The sequence below is a fragment of the Andrena cerasifolii genome, chromosome 1 (genome assembly GCF_050908995.1).
Source record: "Andrena cerasifolii isolate SP2316 chromosome 1, iyAndCera1_principal, whole genome shotgun sequence".
Classification (NCBI taxonomy): Eukaryota; Metazoa; Arthropoda; class Insecta; order Hymenoptera; family Andrenidae; genus Andrena; species Andrena cerasifolii.
The window spans coordinates 19,502,400-19,522,022 of NC_135118.1; the positions used below are offsets into that span (position 1 = coordinate 19,502,400).

At 37.6% G+C, this 19,623-nt stretch overlaps 4 protein-coding genes across 6 annotated transcripts; 2 read left to right on the plus strand and 2 right to left on the minus strand.

Moving 5' to 3' along the window:
- Positions 1 to 558: 558 nt before the first annotated feature.
- Positions 559 to 2,846, minus strand: Veli (L27 and PDZ_signaling domain-containing protein veli). The gene is made up of 6 exons (XM_076812485.1): positions 2,702 to 2,846; positions 2,589 to 2,627; positions 2,427 to 2,468; positions 1,291 to 1,403; positions 982 to 1,227; positions 559 to 909 (listed from the first exon to the last, which is right to left on the minus strand). Exons 2-6 carry the CDS (start codon positions 2,623 to 2,625, stop codon positions 751 to 753), a joined length of 597 nt encoding a protein of 198 aa, XP_076668600.1. The 5' UTR covers positions 2,626 to 2,627; positions 2,702 to 2,846; the 3' UTR covers positions 559 to 750.
- Positions 2,847 to 3,987: 1,141 nt separating this feature from the next.
- On the plus strand, positions 3,988 to 9,802 carry LOC143369036 (uncharacterized). The gene is made up of 8 exons (XM_076812422.1): positions 3,988 to 4,191; positions 4,282 to 4,810; positions 4,887 to 5,009; positions 5,077 to 5,285; positions 6,003 to 8,533; positions 8,614 to 8,747; positions 8,830 to 9,042; positions 9,431 to 9,802. The coding sequence occupies exons 1-8, from the start codon at positions 4,178 to 4,180 to the stop codon at positions 9,638 to 9,640; spliced, it is 3,963 nt and encodes a 1,320-aa protein (XP_076668537.1). The 5' UTR covers positions 3,988 to 4,177; the 3' UTR covers positions 9,641 to 9,802.
- Positions 9,803 to 11,265: 1,463 nt separating this feature from the next.
- Positions 11,266 to 13,552, plus strand: Rab21 (RAS oncogene family member Rab21). The gene is made up of 4 exons (XM_076813029.1): positions 11,266 to 11,695; positions 11,885 to 12,052; positions 12,122 to 12,240; positions 12,319 to 13,552. The coding sequence occupies exons 1-4, from the start codon at positions 11,555 to 11,557 to the stop codon at positions 12,557 to 12,559; spliced, it is 669 nt and encodes a 222-aa protein (XP_076669144.1). The 5' UTR covers positions 11,266 to 11,554; the 3' UTR covers positions 12,560 to 13,552.
- A 377-nt stretch (positions 13,553 to 13,929) lies between these two features.
- On the minus strand, positions 13,930 to 19,580 carry Rhogap68f (Rho GTPase activating protein at 68F). Of its 3 annotated transcripts, none has more exons than XM_076812813.1 (10): positions 19,369 to 19,580; positions 18,607 to 18,714; positions 17,798 to 17,941; positions 17,355 to 17,535; positions 17,065 to 17,283; positions 16,367 to 16,465; positions 16,096 to 16,283; positions 15,826 to 16,026; positions 15,645 to 15,739; positions 13,930 to 15,561 (listed from the first exon to the last, which is right to left on the minus strand). In XM_076812813.1, exons 1-10 carry the CDS (start codon positions 19,415 to 19,417, stop codon positions 15,388 to 15,390), a joined length of 1,458 nt encoding a protein of 485 aa, XP_076668928.1. In that variant the 5' UTR covers positions 19,418 to 19,580; the 3' UTR covers positions 13,930 to 15,387. The 3 variants fall into 3 exon arrangements, with proteins under 3 accessions (XP_076668928.1, XP_076668918.1, XP_076668937.1); XM_076812803.1 differs by having other exon boundaries at positions 15,645 to 15,751; positions 19,369 to 19,577; XM_076812822.1 differs by lacking the exon at positions 17,798 to 17,941 and having other exon boundaries at positions 15,645 to 15,751.
- Between the last annotated feature and the right edge of the window lie 43 nt (positions 19,581 to 19,623).

Consider the following 19,623-nt stretch of genomic DNA (forward strand, 5'->3'; position numbering starts at 1 on the left):
TGTCGCAATCTGGTGGAGAAATGCAAAATTGATCTTCTTACCAGATAAGATTTCAAATGAAAATAGTTTTTTACAGTGACATAAATTAAAAAATTCAACATAAATTGAGCTTTGCCTCCGGAGCGCCTCTCTGTTGATTTTCAGCATAAAGTTAATTAGAAAAATGATAGAAAAACCCCTTTGCGACGAGGCATACAAAATGTTCAATGGTTACTGGACTAACAGGTCTACCTATACATTGTCGATGCTACTACACCCAATAGACACTTCGCGAAGTTTTATTAGTTCTTATTAGATAAAGCACAAAGAGCAGTTGCATGATCACTTTTTTCTTTTTTTTTACCGCTTTTTAAATTCTACATGTATAACATTTTTTCAAATGTAAATTTATATAGACATCAAACGATTTGAATTTTTCATGAGTAAATAGTAAACGGACGCTCATTTGGCCGAAGCGCGGCGACCACGCATCGCCCATATAACACAACAGCAGCGACGAACAATTTGCTTCGGTTGCCGCGCTTCGGCCTTTAGAAGGAAAGTAACCATAAAGCTATGTAATATTTATACGCAAGATTTTTTTAAAACATAAAAGACAGCAATAGTTACAATAGCAGTAGAATTTCGCTAAACTTAAGTCATAAATTACGTTATTTAGAATAGATGGAGGTGTTTATAGTGTACAATCATGGAGAAAGTAAAATGATACTAATATGCACGTAGTTGCTTGATTTAACAGGATTTTTATTCTTATTGCATGTGCTGGCGCCTACGTGCTGCTCTTTGCTTGTCAAATCGCAGTTCCATTTCCTCTAAAACACGTGGAGTGTATCGCACAACTAGCTTCACAGAGTTTTGTGCCTGTTTTAGTAGTTCTACCGCTTTCTCATGATTTTCTCCTTCGACACACTAAAATCATAACGTGTACATTCAATGTAACGAAGTAAATTAAGAAAATTTGTTTGCAAATGTTAGACGAACCACTCCATTGACTGAGAGAAGTTGATCGCCTCGTTTGAGGCCGCCGTGCCGATCAGCAACACCTCCAGGAATAATTCGCGAAATGTAAATTGGCGAATTTTGCTCCTTGCCTCCCATTACATTGAAGCCAAGACCCTCCTCTGTCTTGGGTAATTCAACCACTCGTGGATGCGCATGACCTTCGCTCGCTGCAAAAGCAGCAACTGTAGCTTTAGCTGTGGCTGATGCACGAACATCTTGAGAGCCCTGAAATTATTAACACTAGTACTGTACCAAACGAGCCATGCTGCACATACACAATAACAGTACCTGAATGTCTACAGTCTCATAAACATGTTCATACACCTCACGAACAGCACTGAGGAAATCACTTTGTAATACTTTTTGTAAGGCAGCTAATTTAGTCGCAGGTACTTCACCTCCTACAACAAAAACATATCTGGTTAATGTGAACACATTCAAATGCAACAGTTTGATATTAAATGAAACTTGTCACATACATTAGCTGTATAAGAAAATGAATCAAAGCAAGAATGTTACGTAGAATTGATCACTATATAGTCATACATAGAAAATATAATAAAATTCTTGTAATATCAATTAGTACACTAGTTACGCTCTTTTAACCCTTAATCACAGACGTCTTAATTTTATTTATTAAATCACTGTTACAAAAATAAATCTAATAAAACTATTTTATTTAATGATATATATATATTTGTTTCTTAAGGTTTTTTATAATATTTTATAAAAACAATGATTATAATGTTGTGAGCGCATGCATACTCAGAGTAGGACTGTTCGAGTTCCCAAATATTCGAGTATAAAACCCGCAAAGATATGCGAGGTCGTAAATTAAACATTCAAGCAGCGGCAGTCTTTGATGCCCCGGCACCCAGCAGTATACTATTGTAGGAATATCAGTAGAAATTGAGTCTCAGGCCACATGCCCTGAGCCCTGAGGCCGGCCCTGAGTGAGGCCCGAGCCCCTTATCTGCCCATGTATCTGTCAATTCGCTCGTTCCGACTCCCGAAATATGTAAACAGACAGTTCGCTATCATGCTTTACCCGCCCTCTGCACTAATCTAGCCGCAACCAATACTAATACCCGGGACAAGTTGGATAGTGAAAATCAACAGATGTTTTTCGCAAATATCTCGAAAAGAAGGTCATGCGGCGGTAACATGTATAGGAAAAAGTTGTTCAGAATCTTGATCTTGATAATGTATCCAAAACTCATTGAAATTGGTGAGGATGGAAAACTTCTAAATAATTATCAAATAGTGTACCACTCACTATCAATTGAAGGTACACAAACGCTAGACCCTCCAACATTTTCCAATAGGTTGTGATAGTGAAATAAAAATTTGGACTCATCTCTGAGGAGAGTACTCTGTAGTTAAGGATTAAATATGTTGTAGTTAAGATACATCTAATTTATTACCTTTCTGTAATTTGTCTAGCAACTCGATGGACCTCTTAACATCTGCAAGCGAATACATAAGATTATTAATTGTCAGTAAGTTTACTTGTCGCTGAACGAATTAAAAATTTTACTAATTTTGCACTACTAAGTTTATAAATCTATTACTGTAATGAAGTTTACCGTTTGCTAAAGTGAGAGGTTCGCCCATCGTAACCATGTCTGCAGAAATGAAATATCTTAAAGGGTATCTTATGAAGCAGTTACATTTCAACTGAAAAAATAGAACCACTTACGGATGTAGCGTTTCCTTTGACTGTAAGTCCGACACAAATAGACAGAAATTGTCGAAAAAATACGTCAACAATTCGATCTATCGACCAACAAATATGAACTTAAAATACATGATAACTTGAAAGGTGTCCGAATCTCTCTTCCAAAAGCCTGTAGGGACTTTAGTCCGGGAACAACCAGGGGTGTGGTGTTGCGCGATTCAGTGGGGATTTTGTAATTACACGGCGGGTTCGTGCCCGTGGAGTGCTGAAACACTCAGCTCGCGAGTTTGTGCGGGAATTTAAATGGTTGGAGAAAATAAAGTGAAGCACTTCTGAATAATTTCTATGTTCTGATTTTAATTGATAGCTATATAGACGTTTACTGTACTGCTAACAAGTTCAATCTGCCGTTTTTACAAAGTCGCTCCTTGCTTGTGCCCTCTGAGCGCCCTACTCCTCTGACTCTGGGGCATTCTTCGAAGTTCCTCCTCAGGTCCTTTCGTCCAATCAAAACGATGACATCCCTCAAGCTTCGTCAGTGGGTTGTCCTCTAGCTCTCTCTCCGTCCTTGGCCCTGGTGTGTGGTTTCCCAGCGTAAGCTTGTGGGGCCGACCTCATGGCCGTCCGCGACTATGTTAATGGGAGAGGAGACAAAATCAAACATCTTTTGTATAAGGGGGGAGGTGTTGCGAGTTGCGATTCTCGCTTTAGCGGCGTTTAGCGCAAGCTCTTGGAGTGTGAGGTTCGAACTTTAAAGAGTTAAGAATGAAGTTTGTTACATTTGAAATTTGTATTCGCCTCCTTCCTTATCGCTCGAAAACAATGTAAAAAAAGAAAAGAGGAACGAACGTACGAAGAAGCCTGTTTCTTCGCCTCGCAATTCTTCTCCGACGTTGTAAAAGCACGGACGTGTTGTAATAAAGCTCAACTTTTGATCAATCTTTAAATATCTTTGTCCGTTTCTTAATAGTTCTGGTTAATATTCAATAATTTAATTTATTTCAGTACAATAATCTTTATTTCGTTCAAAGTTATTCGTTACAAATTGTTTTGTTCAATCAACTTCGCACGATTCGCGAGCAGAATCCTTTTGGGTTCCACGGACATAGGACCACATTGAAATTCCCTCAAACAATCAGAATTCCCAGCCGGCCCCGCAACACAGTACGCTGCAATACGCTACCTGGTGGCGAAAATCAGAACTGTAAGAGTAGGTCGCCACCAGGTAGCGTATCGCAGCTTAGCCAATCCCAATAGCCAGCGGCACGAAATAAATTGCGGTATTTTTGACACTTTCGCGCCAAATTTGTGGATCAGTCAGAATAACTGACGATCAGGTGGATCAGAGAGTCATGATATATAATTTAGTGTCGCAAGATTTTCAATAGTGTTCGGCGCAGATCAAGTGAATGATTATTTTCATTGGAAGGTTCTTAGGAACCACTAATATATTCTCATCTGCAATTGAATTGGTTATTGAAACTATTAATACATTTTATGTTAACAATTTTGTAAGAAACATTCATGTAGGAAGCACAAATTACATTGTTGTGTAATAAAAATTGATACTGTTAAACCCTAATACAAATTTTTTATTCCAGTAACACAAAGAGGAATTTAACTTTTATGAAAATGACTGAGAGTTGTGATCCTGCTCATGCAGATAAGGAGTTTAACATAACTGACAAATCAAAAGATACAGATGCCATTGATGAACCAAAAGAATATGCAGAGAATCAGCAAACTGAATCTATTGAGATTAATGACTGTACTAATACAGATGTTGATGTCAATATCCCAAACGAAACTACGGAAAAAGACGACGCAAATTCTATGCACAAATGTGATGAACCTAAAAGCAACGCGTACGAAAAATCTTCTAAGCTAATAGATAGCGACTCGGAAGGTGAAAACATGTCCAATTCTAAATCAAAAGAAGAAAACCCTGTTTATAATAGTTCAGACGGTGAAACGTTTCATTTTGACCACAATGTTTCATTCAAAAAGCATTTAAAAAAGAAAAATGCCATTAAAAAATGTTTGGACAGCGATTCGGAGGATGCATCTAGTATCGTTAATGGTAGCGATGATAACGAAGTTATCTCAAATAAGAAAAAGATTGAGAACATTGTGAGTAGGAATCTTAACAGGTATTTAAACTTTTTTTTTAGTTATCTAATTACTCATTTAAAATCATATTTTGCAGACGCAAAGTAGACTTCAAACTCTAATAGACTCAGAATCCGAAGAAGAAAATGAAAGGCAATTAATTCCTGTAGACGAAAATAAAGAACTGAAACAGGAACATTCTAAATCCAAGATAAGAAAAGTAATATTGTTTTAATATATTCCAAGCTTAGATCAATATAATTGTTATACATGATATTATACTTTAGGTTTCGTTAAGAGCTGCCAAAGAGGAAGCCATGAGACAAATACACAGTGAAACTCGACGGTTAGTGAGGGAATCAGAGATTTCTCTCCCTTATCACAGACCGAAGCAACGGACGTTGCAAGAATTTTTGAGTAGGAAAAAGGTGTTTTCAGTTCTCCCAAAAGCACCTACAATGGCAGCTAAACTAAAAATGTCCTCTGCTATCGTTGAGTAAGTAATTCTTCAACTTCAAAGAATGATGTTTCTGAAATTGTCGTGCAACCGGAAAGGATATGTTTCCTCGTACAAAAATACATTGACCATATGTCAAATTAAATTTCTTCATATAAGGCTCCATTTTTGAGACTATCAAATTTGGAAACTCCTTTAGTCAGGGACCTGGAACGAAATGTTTTTTCGTTTCTGTTCAGCTTCGATAATAATAATTTCGTTTCGGTTAATATCGTTCCTGCTGAAAAGTATTTCATTTCCATCAAAGCGAAAAACAAATTTTGTTCCGAACCGGTTATTTCATTTATAAAAAAACTCGTATAAACTTATTTTAACAATTTTATTGCCTTTGGTACTTATTAAATATTGTATGTTACAGTTATGTATTATAGAATATCGTATATTATGTCTTATGCAAAAAGTTCTAACGAAAAAAAATTATTCCATAATTTCTAACTATTTTTAGACGAGCATTCATTTCATTTACAATTGTAGCATATTTACTGATCAATCTTCCTAATTTGTAGTCCGGTGTGTGTGTACTGAATGACTTTTTAAAAACTATTTTCTCGTGAAACAACGCCCCGTATGAAAAAAATTTCAACCTACACTCTCAACTTACTTTTGCACAAGGAATCACCTTCTTTCTTGTTGCAACATGATTTCGGAAATGCCCTATATATCACTTGAAGCTTATGCCATTTTTTCATTGAATAGTAAAGTCTTGAAAGAAAAGGAGAAAGAAGCAGAAATATTTTACAAATCCTCTGATTCGGAGGAAGAAGAAAGAGAAAATCTTTCTTCATCAGATGCGGAAGATACAAGTATAAAATGTACACAGGTATCTAAGAAGGATATTGTTTCAAGAAAATTATTTGACGACAACAATTTTTCAATGGATAATGATGAGGAAAGTATGAAAACAAGTGAAGCTTCAAATGCAACGAAAGAAGTTGGATGTAATAAGTCCATGGTGAACGATATAACAGAAAACAATGCAACTGTGTCAGCAATACAAGAAATTCATTGTGATACTAATAATGCAGAGAATGAAAGGGAAGTAATTGTGGGACTAGCTGAAATACCTACGGATAAAGAAGTAGATGAATTATTACAAAAGAGAGATGTTGAAGTTGAAGATAGAGAAGACAATTTGCAAAGTAGTGTCAGTAAGAGCAACGATGATGAAAAGAACGATCCAAGCACTGCCTACGAAACCTCCGACGTGTCTACTTCAAAATCCAACGATGATTATGCGAGTATTGTAAAACGATCTTTAGGACTAACTACAGAAGAGTCAGATGAATACAACGAATATGGTTTACCACCACCTACATTCGATGGCTCTCCGATTATACACCAAAAGGAACAGTTATTAAACATAAAAAGTTTGAAACCTAGATTAAGAGGTGCACCGGGTACAATTATTGATTTATCAGATGGTATTAAAGCAAATAAAAAAGGTATAAATTCTCTGATTGATCGATTTGTTTGTAAGCATTCGATAACTCATGAACAAGTTCATGATGCGTCTGATGTTACGGCATTAAACATAACGGAAACCCCGAGTGGAGTATCAATTGTCAAAGAAACGCTTCCATATAAATTTCCGAATTTCGCAAACGAAGACACTAAGCTACAAAAACCTGGAGCGAAGTTAACACGCTTGAAGGAAGAGTTGAAGCATAAAATGGCATTGAAACGGGATGAGGAGTGGAAGCAAAAGGAACAGGATATGAAGGAACAAGAAATAGAGTGGAATGAGTCCATAAATGAAGAAGACGGTTTGAGTGAACCATATTCGCCCAGCATAGAATCTTACATAAGTAAGGAGGATGAATTAGAAGATGACTTGTACACAAAGAAAGAGAAGAAGAAAAGTAAATGTGCTTTCGTAGATGATGAAGCTGAGGTCAGTGACGATGCAATGATAGAAGATGAAGATGAAAACGTAGAGGAAGACGAAGGAGAATGCGAAAGCGTAGTTTTAGAAGATGACGATGATAGCACTGATGTGTTCTCGAACCGTAAACCATTTAAACGGATTGTACATACGTTAGAAGATGATTCAAGGTCTTGCAGTACCGAAAATAACGAGGATATAATAGATAAGGATGAAAAAACAATCTTGCCACGAACAACTATAAGTACAGGCATGTTTAACGCGAGCGAGAAAGATGAAGCCAGTGATAATGAAGGGGACATTCCAGTCTCTCAAGTACATGTCGAAAACGATCTAGAGCATCGATTAAGTCAGACACCACAAGCAAAAACTAACAGCTTTAATTTCATTTCTCCAGTGACTCAATTGACAGCATTAAATATTCGCTTGGAATCAGAAGGCGAGCCAGCCAAAGCGGAACAGCAGGTGCTCATCGATGAAGCTGATCCCTTCTTGATAGAAGACACGCAAACTAAACAATCGTCTAACCAAACATGTGACTTCAAGGAACAAGCAGCATCGCAAAGGAAGTTATTTACTAGTCAAAAAGATATAACAGACGAGGAGCTTATGCAGTTATGCTCAGGCAATTTTATGCAAGACAAAAGCAACTTACATCTATCAGAGGAGCCAAGTGTAACCGAATCGCAATTATTAGGCATATGTTCGGGGACATTTAATACGCAAGTGAACAATACCCAAAAGTCGACGAATGATCTTTTAGATGAATCATCGCTTCACCATAGTGCATACGATAAGAATCAAGGATCAAGGAAAAATGTGAAACCTTGGAATACATTAAGCGTTGTGTCTTCCGATGACGAAGATCCAATAGAAAAAGAAATTAATAAACGATCGCGTAAAAAAGTGAAGAAACTGGACCTATCCGAAGACGAAGATGAGGAAGATAATGCTTCTGCAGCATCGAGCGATGAGGAGGACAATGAAAATGATGCAGAAAAATATATTGATTATGACTCGGAGGAGAATGAAGTAGTTGTTCCAAAGAAAAGCATAAAGCAGTATGCGACTACATTTTTAGACGAAGAAGCAGAACTTAGCGAAAGTGACTGTGATGTATCTGCAGACGAGGATGAGAAGGATTTAGACAAACTAGAATACGAGGAAGGGGACGACGAGGATGTTGACGAAACACAAATGAAAAATCAGTTAGGAAAGCTTCATATGAAGCAAATGCTAGACGAAGATCAGAATGAAGTTAGAATGCTCAAAGAATTGCTGTTCGAAGATGGAGATCTGTACAGTGAGAGTGCAAGAGAGCGAAAATTCAAGTGGAGAAATATAGGTACAGAGTAGAATGTGTGAAAACAAGCAATTAAGAACTCTTTTGACCAACATAACATCTAAAATCTCTAATTTCTTCAGATAAACAGGATGATAACAATCAGCTTCAACCGTCAGAGGACAAAGATGGTTGGGTTGACGTATCAGACGACGAAGATGAAGCAAAGTGGCGTAAAGTAAGGCATGAAAGAGAAAAATTCCTGGCAGAGAAAATGGTAAAATAAATTTTACTGATAGCAGAAAAAATATTTATAGTGGTACATCTTTTTATGTTCCATACACATGTTCTATTTTTAGATTAACGTAGATACTGAGATTGAAAACGACTTGAACAACAGTCAAATATTTAAGCTCGGCATGAAAGTTCTGAAGAGGAAACGAGTCAATGAAACTGAAAGACAAGACACTTTGTTGGAAGTACTTGACTCCACGGAGATGTCCAGAATGCCTCACACTGTAGCAGACATGTTGTATAGTTCAAATTTGAAAGGCAAATCGCGCGTGATACATGTAAGCCAGGCTTGGGAATTAAGTGAACGCGGCGGCCGATTTTCAGAGGCAACGCCTCCTTTTTCCCGCCACGCGTCTTGGCCCCCGCGGCGGCCTAGGTGCTTGGACGGGTCAGACCCGTACCATATGAACCGCGCGTGGCGCATTGGGGTGACATTGTATCAATAGGTTTCCACATCGTCCCAGAGAGCACGAATTTCGATGCGTTTTTGTTTTGTCAACGCGCCACGCGCGGGTCACGTGGTACGGGTCTGAGGTGCTTCAAGCATCTAGGCCGCCGCGTTCACTTAATTCCCAAGCCTGATGTAAGCTGTTATAAAAATAATGCTCATTGACGGACATACTGTTATTGGAATATTTGATACAGCAATGTGTTTTGACTTTTTAGAATGTCATGCAAAAACGTTCATTTCTCGCGAGGGGACAGGAATCGCTATCTCGTTTGGCTGCTTTAACAAGGCAAAAAGATGACAAGCCATCACTGACCTCAGTGAGTTCAAAAAACTTTGTTTTCGCACACATTGACCCATCTGCAAAAAATGGGAGTTCAGTCGGAGAGACAAAAGCCGAATACTGTAAGGTAAAGAGAAAACATTAATTTGTTTTAATTTAAAGTTTGTTTAGTATATAAAATTCTGCATTTGTAAATGTTGAATATATAAGTCGAATAGTTAACAGAAGGTAATACAAGTTGAAGAATTTTTGTAATAATATATATTTTATAAGCATTTGTTTGAAAATAAAGTATTAAATACATATTTATATTTATCGTCGCAATGTATGTATATGTAGTGAATTTGATTTCCTCAGACCAATCACACTTACAAAGTGAATAAACCTGTCCTTCCCACGCGCGATGCGCGAGAGAGATGTTGACAGTGTCATAGCATCGACGAAGTATATCTAGGCTAGACCGGGGACCGCTTTTCGAGTGTACCACGGGGTGCCGGGCGGATCATCCTATGTACTTATACCTGCACGCATACGCCCCCGCCGCTGCGCTGGTGCGTGTCATGCGAAACCGTTATTCGCAAATTTATTCGAATAAAACTTCATTTTATTCGAAATTTTTAGTCGAAGATTATTCGAATAAATAAATTTTTATTATATTGGGCGAATAATGCCCAACTCTGAATGTAAGTACCCCGGCGTATCACTTGCGTTAAGGTCTGGGCACACATAAGTTTGGTGTCAGTCCACGCAGAATTCAAGAACTCTTTCCATGACATTGTGTATTATTCTGTATAAATAATTAATGTGTGTAGCCGGGTACCCGACGGATAAAAAAGTAACAGATCTAATGTCGACTTCTACACGGCATTAACTTATACTCAATAGTTATAGAATATTTTCATTTGCAATTTACATTTTGATAATTCACATTAATAAGAACCATTTATTTACATTCTATTCTCCCTGTCATTTAAGAAGGAACCCGTTTCGCGCATGTAGAATGAGCTCATTGGCTCCGAAAAAGCGTTGGTGGGGGTATAGCCAATAGTGGCTTCTCCCGGCACTAATGAGCGTCAACCCTCTGTTTTCGAGAAATTCGATTTTGAAAAAAAAAGAAAAAATTTGTCAACTTTGAACATATATTGAGTTCAAACAGTAATAATTATTCGATTGCTTGTTCCGCCAAATTATTCTATGAACTCTCGCGAACACAACGATATAAGTTATTATTGAATTATAAGCATTTAAACATGTTTAAACAACGATCAAATGAAAACGGACACCCGAAATGCACCAATTTTTGCAGATATCTTTCTATATATTTCAAAAACTAAGGATCTGGAGAAAATCTAACTACTACATGCAGCAGACATTTTTCCCCCGGAAACTATCAACAGAAGTGGTAAGATACGTTTTGTTTTCAATACAGAAGCCAACAGCGGCGGACGTACCAACAGCCGCTCAGCGACAGCATTGCTTAAACGTGCGCGACTGCCACTGTAACACATACAGTAATAGTTTAACTTACTTAAGAAAAACTATTTCCCTATTTATTTATGCGTGTATTGTGATCTTCCAGGGAGTGATCGGTATAACCGTAGCCATTTGTGGCAAAACCGGAAATAACATAACCTAAACATTCACTAAATCGCCTGCTTTAGAAGCTGCTGGTTTATATATCTCTTTGTACTTCCGCTTTTGCCACAAATGGCGGTAACCAATCAGCGACGATGCAGGTTGTTCTGATCACTCCCTGGAGGATCACTGTGACAAACACACATGATTTGCCATCTATCGGCAATACATTTAAAGCAGGTACAGATGTTTGTGCCTTTTGTTTGACGGCAGTCAGTGAAATGAAAACAGCTGATCGCTTCGTTTTGACGTTGCTCAGCGAAGATAAACCTTTTTACTACGCATCGCCGCAGGTCTGTAACACCTCCGAATCGTTATGACCGATACTTGCCGATATACTCTATGAATTATACTATCAACGATTATTCTACGTAATTAGAAACGTGATATCGTTCTCTAAGCATATATTAGTTACTTGCAAATTATGGCCAGTTCAGTTACTAGCACTGGTAATGGTTATAATTTCAAAGTGGTTTTGCTCGGTGAAGGATGCGTCGGCAAAACTTCCGTTGCATTGCGGTACGCCGAAGATAAATTCAATGACAAGCATATCAGTACCTTACAGGTAAGAAATACCGTTCTACTCATCTCCTTTTCTCTGTTCCGTACTTTTACACGGATTTCAGTAATATTATAACAGCTTTTATTTACAAGAGCTTTACAGGATTGTTTGAGATATTCTCGTGTAAAATAAATTACGGAGTTTCGCCGAATATCTGTTGGCAGATCGTGTAAAACCTTTGCTCATTTTCAGGCTTCATTTTTAAATAAGAAGCTGACTATAAACGGGAAAAAAGTGAACTTAGCAATATGGGATACGGCTGGCCAAGAAAAATTCCACGCCCTAGGACCAATTTATTATAGGATGTCGAATGGTGCCATTTTAGTTTACGATATTACTGATGTGGACACATTCCAGAAGGTATACATTGAAAGAGAAATCCTTCCGCCACTCCTTTGCACTGACTTTACGCCGATATACATTTTGTAGGTAAAAAATTGGGTCAAGGAGCTGAAGAAAATGTTAGGCAGTGAAATCTGTTTAGCAATAGCTGGCAATAAAGTAGATTTAGAAAAAGATAGGAGTGTCTCTATAGAAGAAGCCGAAGAGTAAGCTTTTACGTTCGATTCAGCTCTACCATTTCTAACAGCTGTTTGCACGTTAATCGTACAAATTTTTCTCACCAGATATGCCAAACAAGTTGGAGCCATGCACTTTCACACCTCCGCCAAGTTGAACCAACATATCGAGGAAATGTTTTTGGATTTAACACGACGCATGATGCAGCACGCAGACGAGGTTGAACAGAAATCCACATTGACGAGGACAAGTAGTACACGTCGAAATGTTGTGGTAGTCGAAGACGAGGCTGATGAAACGGAACCAGTTAAGAGTTCCTGTTGCGGCGGTTCTTCGCAAACATCTTAATTTTGAACATTCATTTCGAGATGAATTTTAATGTCGAACAAGTCGTATATATAAATGTATATACTTGCAGGCAGCTGTAATATTTCCTTTTTCTTTTTATCGATACTCTTTTCTGCTATAGGACCATGAAACTATCGTGTAATGATTACGAGGTAACGTCGAAGAAATTGTTATAAACTGCATTTGTGCAATGCAGAAAGTGCACTACGGCACTTCGGTACAGAACCAAATATATTTTTTTTTGTTTAGACTTTATAGCGTACGTGAACAGTCAACGTTGTTATTTTATATTTATAAAAAGTTTACTTATTGTGACTGTTTTCATTTATATGTTACTTTGTTGCATTAAATAAATCAATAATAAATCGACAGGTAGACGTTGAAAGGATCTCGCGATATTAAGAGGATTCGGTGTTCTAACGCGAATGAAATTTTTTTTTGAATACTTTGTAACTGCGATCAAATATCTTCTGTGAAAGTTATTGAATTTATAGACTTTTATACATACGTAAGTAAGGAATTATTTGAAACATCTCTCATAATATTTCAGAAAGAATAGCTCCGATTAGTGTAATTTCGTATGCAAGCACCGGTTATAATGTATGTACATATTGATATTGGTAATTTTATTGTACAAAGTTTATAGAAGCAGCGACTGATGAGCTACGTGTATCGTGAAATTTGTAATATCTCATTCCTTTAAAACGAACGGTAACATAGATTTAAAACGCGAAGCCTAAATAATTTAAGCTAAGCGCAAGTATAAGAAATACTGATTATATTTTGAGAGTTGATCTTTTATGTATTTCAATATTTCATTACATTGACAGATGTTCGGTTGACTCATAAACCAAATATCTTGTTATTCATATATATCATATGGCCGGAAGATTAATTATAATCACCAGGTGTACGTATTTCTGTCATATAAATCTATGTATATTTAAATACCATTGTGTTTTAATAAAAAGTTAATTAACGTATATAATATAATGTTACTTTTTGGGAATGCTTTCGTTTTATAGCTGACAATTTAGATTAGTTTATAATTAGTTACAAATCAAAGGACTATTGGTGAAATACCTTAAATTACATGCACAGTATTCGTGAGACTAAAGTACGATATTCTACTCTATCACAGGTACATACATGGATCATAAGTATCCACAGATTCCTCTATTGTAGCAACATAAATACTTTCTCGTGATGATTTGTTAATTTGCGACACAGCTCCAATCATAGCCGGATAAAGTAAATTTGCGAATTGGTCGCCCTCAGAGACTTACGACCAAGAAGCTCGTAAATTGGACAGAATAAGAAGTTATGAATTGCGTGTTAACACATTTCACGACACATTGATTATCCTAGTCTTGTATAAATAATCATGCTTTATTACAGTAATTTCATTCTATCAATAACAACAAGGAATGTAATTCAGTTGTATCAGTTCTATATAGGTCTGGGTTAGTCTTTTTCGATAACAAAGGTTGCATTAGGCGGTCAGCCTCTATTTTATCCCAGAAACCCATAATGGCAGGACTATTTAAAAAAATGTACAAAGATACTTGATCCTGGAAAGATTAGCGTAGGTCTTTTATCCTTACAGTGACAACGGACACATTATGCTAGACATTACATTACACAATACCCTGACAATGATTTTAATCTAACTGTTAAGTTACGATAATAATGAATAACAATTTTTTTTATAATTTTCACTACTATTTTCAACTAGAAAATAATCATGCGAATTATTCTCTCTTCTTTCTCTCTTTCTGACGAATCTGTTATGCCACAGGCTACGATTACGTTGAATGTTACAGACCAAACGTCACATAAACATGCTAATCACATCGATAATTTATTCCATTGTATTTGGCAAGTTGAAATTGAATTTTCTGGTGTAATTGAGAGTTTTCATAATTTATATAGCTGAGAGGACAGTTCCATTTAATCAGACTAAAATTTTATACATCGCTACTCCGTTTTCGTACTTATGTACAGGACTTCAATACAGAGGATGCCATATACCATGTTTTGCTTTGGCTGCACTAATCAACTATAACAAGATATAATCAATAGCTAAATAATTATGACTTTCATGAGTGTTGTCATGTTCGTTCTCCTTAAATTAATAGAAGTATGCAAGCAAGGCATCATGTACACCATCGTATTTCTGCTTCTCTATTTTTGCCATACTATTTCTAAATAATACTAAATTTTACAATAATTGCATGACATTTTCATGTATCTTTGGTATACCATTAATTTCCATATAGATTTACTCGTTTAATTTTCCAACTAGCATCCGGAGTCCTTCATATTATTTAAATACCTAGTATTCTCAATCCCGAAATTATTGTACCAAGTACCAATTCACTAAAAAATCTTGTGCAGGCTGTATAATTAAACATTATTTATGACATTAATAGGTATGCAAATATTTCTCTATTCGTATATTCAAATATAAAAATATTTTAATCAACGAAGTACGGATGTTATAATTAAATGTGAATTATTATACACGAATTGTTACGTTCACTTCAAGTTCCAACAAGTTTGATATGACTTCGAAGATCTAAAATTGATAAATGAGATTTCTTCTTTTTTTTTTATTACTTTTACAGGCTAAGACGGAAGTCTATGAAACTTGTCGAACACTTCGTTAAAAATCCTATAAAATTTCTCTTCGAAGTTACTTTGCATTAGTTTATACAATATCAAACTTGGCAGCCAAATTTGTAGGATTTCTTCTCTACAACATACACATAAAGTACTAATTTCGTTTCAAATTAGGCCTTCGGCACTTGTCCCTATAGCTTATCCCTTTAAATAATAAATATTTCATCCTGATGAGTGAATAAAAAATCTATGAATTGATTAATAGGGCCTATCGCAGAGAGCGACATGCCGCGCGATGGTGGTGCTCTGACGAGATTTGGACCAAACACCACAGCCAGATTACTCGATGTCATTTTGTTTAAATCACATCTGTCCATTACCTGTAACGGCGTGTTTTACCAATGAATCACAAGCGATTTAGATTCAAATAATTCGATATAACTACTAGACTAAATGTCCTTACCCTTGATAAAAACTGTACGATGTATTTTAAGACCTGGTAATTGTCTTCTGGGAGCTTTTCAAGCACTAATATCTTGACTCTTCTTGGACGTTCATCTTTTGATAAAGCTGAAGCATGAGCACTTGAATACTTCTGCGCGACGTTGGTAAAGAATAGACAGAAATCGAATAGCAATATTTACCTTGAAACTGCGTTATTTCATCGTACAATTCATATGTCATGAGAGGTTCGTCCAATTCACGGAGAAATGTTTTAAGGAGAACTGCGGCTATGTGTGGATCCCCTTGGAAATCGACAGGTAACCCTTGATTACATCGATGCTGAAGTTCTTTGACTACTGCCACGTTAGCTGATCGCCTAAATATTCCTTCCGTTTCCAGTGCTGTAAATTCACAATAATCCTATTATTACGCTATTACACGATGGTGCATAATGGGATGGTTCAACGCACCATCGGGTGTGTCAAGGAATTCAATACACTGCCGCACTATCGGTGGTATAGGATCACCGTTGCTATTTTCTTTAATAAATGGGAGACTCGCTCCGAATTGAGTGGTACCAACTGGCGTTGTTACCGTGCTCTGAGGTGGGCTTGTTGGCAGATTCTTTTTATTCTTTAACATTAGCTGTTCATTATGTCTGAAAAGTAATATAATCAGTGAAAACTCGGTGATACGACATATTTATGGGGAAACTTTCACAGTTACGAAGGAAATGCTCACTCTATTACTTGAGGAGGTATAATAAGTTGTTCGAGATTAATATATTGTGCTAATTCCTCCAAATAATTCACGTACATCATTTTACGCCCGAACTTCGCACTGAAATGATAAAACAAAAGTGATATTAGTACATTAAAATTAGAGATATGTACAAGCTAACAAGGGGAGGACACCATGTGGTAGACACCGATTTTGATGAGCCTTGGCACGATGGATCTATGTCGAAAATAAGTAAATAGGTGTCCGAGCGTTTCTGCCAATGGGCCTTAATAATAGAGATATTTACATAGAAATTATTAAAAATTTCATAGTGGCCGTGGGGGTTTAATGGGTAAAAATCCTATATTACCCTGGCGCTCCCGGGGGATTCCTCCCTGAAGGAGTCGGGGTGCCTTTTGAAGATTTCCCCATGTTAAAAAAAAATTTATAAAAAAAATTTATAAAGTTACTTTTTAACGTGGAGTCATCTTCAAAAGGCACCCCGACGCCTCCAGAAGGGAATCTTCCGCGAGCGCCAGGGTAGTGTGGGATTTTTACCCACTAAAACCCCACGGCCACTATGAAATTTTTAATAATAAACGTGTAAATATCTCTATTTACTTATTTTCGACATAGATCCATCGTGCCAAGGCTCATAAAAATCGATGTCTACCACATGGTGACCTCCCCTTGTAAGAGCGAGAAGGAAGAAAAGTTACCTGATGGCTGGCTTGAATATTTGCCATACGATTCTAATAAAATTGGTTGGGTGTACTAAATATAAAGCTTTTAAATTCTTCTTGTATTTTCTATCGAAAGCTTTATACGCTTGCCACAGCCACGATAACGGTGGCTTATTCTTCGAAGTAAGACCATAGTGGAAGTAAACCAAGCTATAATCCTGCTCCACAAATGTGTCTAAAGTATGCGTGAGATACCTGTCGAGTAAATACATCGTTAGAAAATCCGTGGCGCGTACGATTAAATCGTAAAGATCGTGCGAACGAACCTGAGAAGTTTAGCATGATTAAACGTTTCCTTCCCAACAGGAGGTAATTTACATGCGGATACTACTATTACTTTACGACCAGCGCTATCGTCACCAACCACCTCTACAATACCGTATCTCGCAATATCGAGATAATCCTCCTCGTCGGCCAGTTCACCGTCTAACGCAGCGAGGTCCTCCGCTGCTCATCACAAAAGATTATTTTCACTCTAACTTTCAACATTAAACTGGCTTTCTGTTCTCCCTTTCGCCTCCTCTCAAGAAACAAATACCCAGCATGATTTAACGCTAACAAATGAAAACAACGTGTCATCTATCCCTGACTCGAGCGCGTCGTTATACCATGCAATAATAAACTGTACAATGATCTACATAATTCACCTGCTATGCCCCAAATGCCATGACATTTAGTGGCTACTAACAGAAGATAAAAGGTCACACACCGGATTCGATAACTGGAGCATCTACCAAAGCTTCTTCAAAGTTCTCTTCGATCGTCCCATCGCTTACTGGGCTCTCCAGATAATCTATCCCAGTCCCGGCACCACTGCTAATCAAATCCAATTTTTCTTCTAAAAGCTGTACAGCTACAAAACGATTATCTTAATTATATTCTACAGTAATTACGCAAAACTACGTTTAAGCTAGTTCTGCAGATATTCCTCGATGGATATTTTAAACTGCGATAGAAGCGACGGCAGTACGAACGATACACAGGGCTTAGCGGAGTTTCTGATACGAGCGGAAAGAAATGATGCTTTGCAAGAAAGTAAGTCGAGAATGTAAACTTTAACTTCCGTAATCCAATTTTTCGGAACTAAGTCTTCTCAAGGTATTGTTAACTTTCCGGTTGTATCAGAAACTGCACGGGATACTTCCTATTAATCCATAGTTCTTTCAGCCGGCGTTGGTAACGTGGGGAAATGTAACAAGAGTAGTAACGTGGGGTCCCACATACCTTGCGATTAATTTAGTGTATTATAGAAATCCATATCTTTAATTAAATTTGCAATACCCAAAAATACTTAACTAATTAAGCATCTTTAATTTTCAACAAAAATATAATTTCTAAATAGCTTATATAACGAACAAACTAAACGCGTTGTTAAAAAGTTATACTCAATTTAAAATCTGGGATCTGTGAGATTCCACCTGACCAGCGCCGGGTAAAATACCAATATTATTATGTAAAACTGTCTTCAGTTTCGCGCGACGAGCAGTTGAAATGCGATCGCCACTTGAGATGTCTTACCATTATTCGAAGTGGTTTGCAACTCGGTATCGTCGAACTCCAAATTGGGCTCGTAATCGTGGTAGTCGGACAAACTTGGGTATGGGTCTTCGACGTCATTAGCTGTTGCTATTATACAAACAAAAATATGCGCGTTAAATGCGTATACCAAATATGCTTGAATGAATCGCGAGCCACCGCCTCGGTAGCCGCGATTCATTATTCAATCAATGGTTCATAAACAGACACTTGGAGACTCTCAAGTAACAACTCGAAAAGACCACCTTTGCGTAAGAGGTATCGCGGCAAATTGATAAGTAGTATACATCTCGCGGTTTCTCGTTATATATCATTTTCCCCGATCGCGTTACGCGGCATCGGATGTCCGATAAACATTTCGTAGCTGTTCATCAGTGTTTACAAACTACCGTGAGAATGGTTCGGGCACTACGGCCGGAATAATTTTACCAATGCCAATAGCGATGGAACGTAACCGAGGTACGGGATTGTGTCAAGATACCGTCGAACTTTCCGTTTCCCGACACGCGTCATCCGTGTCAATACGCGAATTTAATTCGCAGCTTATCGACGCGCTTTTCGCCACACATCGGCCCGAGACTCATCGTGGGACGTTCGTTCCAGGGAACGAACGAGGGAAAAGAAGAGGAGAATGCCGATGCCGGGCGAACTGTTCCGATCCAGGCCTCTGCGGCGATACGTGGTTGACGTGACGTTTATTTGACACCTAAGGGTAGCGTCAACAATCGCGACGGGCAAGCTCACCTGTCAAAGTTCGCGACGGGCTAAGCGTCGGTTGATAGTCCGCTTCCATTTTCTGGCAACTGCGCGACAAAACAGTGCCGTGATTAAATAGCGGGGCCCTTTTCTGCACCCTGCGTTTACAAACGGACAACGTTTCTCTTCTCGAACGACATTATCTCGACGCGGTATGGCAAGCCGACGTATTCACGTCACGCTTTCATCTGTGTGTCGCTAATTGTAATTCGTAGTCGCTCGTCACTCCCTTTCCCCACTGCG